At 35.1% G+C, this 2,039-nt stretch overlaps 1 protein-coding gene across 1 annotated transcript; it reads right to left on the bottom strand.

Moving 5' to 3' along the window:
- Positions 1-364: 364 nt before the first annotated feature.
- Positions 365-1,687, bottom strand: LOC110887178 (feruloyl CoA ortho-hydroxylase F6H1-3). Its single transcript, XM_022134984.2, has 2 exons — positions 1,187-1,687; positions 365-1,042 (listed from the first exon to the last, which is right to left on the bottom strand). Exons 1-2 carry the CDS (start codon positions 1,684-1,686, stop codon positions 469-471), a joined length of 1,074 nt encoding a protein of 357 aa, XP_021990676.1. The 5' UTR covers position 1,687; the 3' UTR covers positions 365-468.
- Between the last annotated feature and the right edge of the window lie 352 nt (positions 1,688-2,039).

Below are 2,039 nucleotides of genomic sequence, written 5' to 3'. Positions count from 1 at the left end.
TGTTGATCTCTATTATGGTGGCGGTTCAGGCGATGCATGGTTGATGGTGATAAAGATCGTTTTTTAGGGTTACGATTTTTCAATAAATGGGGTAGAGGGGTTGGATATGGTAACATTAAGAGGAAGTTCGTTTACTCTTTATACCAAAACACACCATATCTTAAATGTTCTTTTATTTCACAATCACTAAATTCTTTTACTTTATTCCTTCGTATTATAGAGATGAAATAAAAGAACTTAGTAATTGTGTATTTCTTTCCTTAGTATTCTATTTTTTAGTTTTATAAAGTTAATTAAAAAACAACAATAGTTAAACACAAAATATTAGTTTTTTATTAATAAACTTTATTTAACCCGTGTAAATAAAGGGTTAAAAAAGGAAAATACATAATCACAATTCACAAAGGATGTGACACAAGGTTGCATCTATATCTATATTCATAACGTATATGATAATAAAAAAAATGATCAGACCTTTGCGAAATCGATTGTATCCTTACCGTTATGTGGTTTCCTGTAAAAATGCTTCACATAATCCGAATACAACACATGCTTATACAAAGCCTTCTCCCCTCTAGCGATCACTTGCGGCAATGGCCCGATGACATCACTTGGTCTCGGGTTCACAAATATTGGGACTGACACTCGATTCTCTAGCCCGTTAGCAACCACATGATGTTCAATGCTCTTGTATCGACCGTTGCTCATGATTTGAAGCGCGTCCCCAATGTTGATTGTCAAAGAACCCTTGATAGGTGGGACATGAACCCAATTGTCACTATCGAGTTTTCGAACATAAAGACCACCCGTTTCGTCTTGGAGGAGGATGGTTAGGGTTGACACGTCCGAGTGGCTTCCAACACCGACGGTGAGCTCGGGGTTGGGACATATAGGGTAGTAGTTTAGGTTGATGCGTTTCGAACCCATGAGAAATGGTTCGTTAGTTTCATCAAGTTTTGATAGGTCAAGTCTTGTGATTAGCACTTTTAATAATGTTTTGATTAGTGGTTCCGATTCTTTCATGTATTCAAGAAGTTGATCCCTACACCACAGACAAGAAAATGATATAACATATTATATGTATCATATGTATAATTTATAGCTTGTTGAGGAGTAACCATTTTCAGTAGTTATATATTTATAAAAATGCAATTCAAACAAAGTAAATATATAATGTAAGATTTACCTACATACGGATGGCCAAAAGGCAAAGGCTTCATCATCTGAAACATAAAAACAACTAAGATAATCTTTCCACTCATATACTTTATCAACTTCTGGAATAAAGCTTGTAACGAGTCGAACGTTTTTCGTAGGATTGTTCTTAAACAAATACTTCTTTTTCTCGTCAGCCGGTAAAGAAAAGAATCTTTTCGCTGCATCCTTCACGTCATCAAGAACCCGAATGGGAACTCCATGGTTAACAACCTGAAAGAATCCCCAATTTTCAGCTGCATCACATATCAGTTTCATCACCTCAGGATCTTCCGGATCCGACATATCAATAACCGGGATTGACTCGTGGGGCACCACTTTGCTCATATCGAGCCGTTTTTCGATTGGTTGAACGAATAACTCAGGTAATGGTTTGATCTTGAGTTCGGATAGACCCTTCACACCATGACCATCATCGACCACAAATGTTTTGAGTTTATCAGTATCAATGAACGAAATCGAAGGTGCCATAGAACAAACCTTTTTTGTGATTATAAAGATTAGAAATTTGAAGTTAGCTTGCTACATGACATAAGAAAGTAGGTTATATTTATAGATGGATAAAAGATACTTTTATAAACAATAAAAAACAAATAATTTTATCAAAGGATGGTTATTAAAAGTAAAAACAAATGGAAGAATACGTATCAAGTATGATTTCAAGGCAATGGGTTTTATCCCAATCACCATACATATATTACTATGTGTGTGTTTTAAATGTTAACCCATGGACTTGTTGCGTTTAAGAGCATCAAAGGGTCTTAAGACTTAAGATTCCAATATATTGGTATAGTTTTACATTGGAACAAATAAATAAGCCAAAA

Source organism: Helianthus annuus, chromosome 11 (genome assembly GCF_002127325.2).
Source record: "Helianthus annuus cultivar XRQ/B chromosome 11, HanXRQr2.0-SUNRISE, whole genome shotgun sequence".
Lineage (NCBI taxonomy): Eukaryota > Viridiplantae > Streptophyta > Magnoliopsida > Asterales > Asteraceae > Helianthus > Helianthus annuus.
The sequence above is the reverse complement of the archived record's forward strand: the minus strand, read 5'-3'. Positions and strand labels throughout refer to the sequence as shown.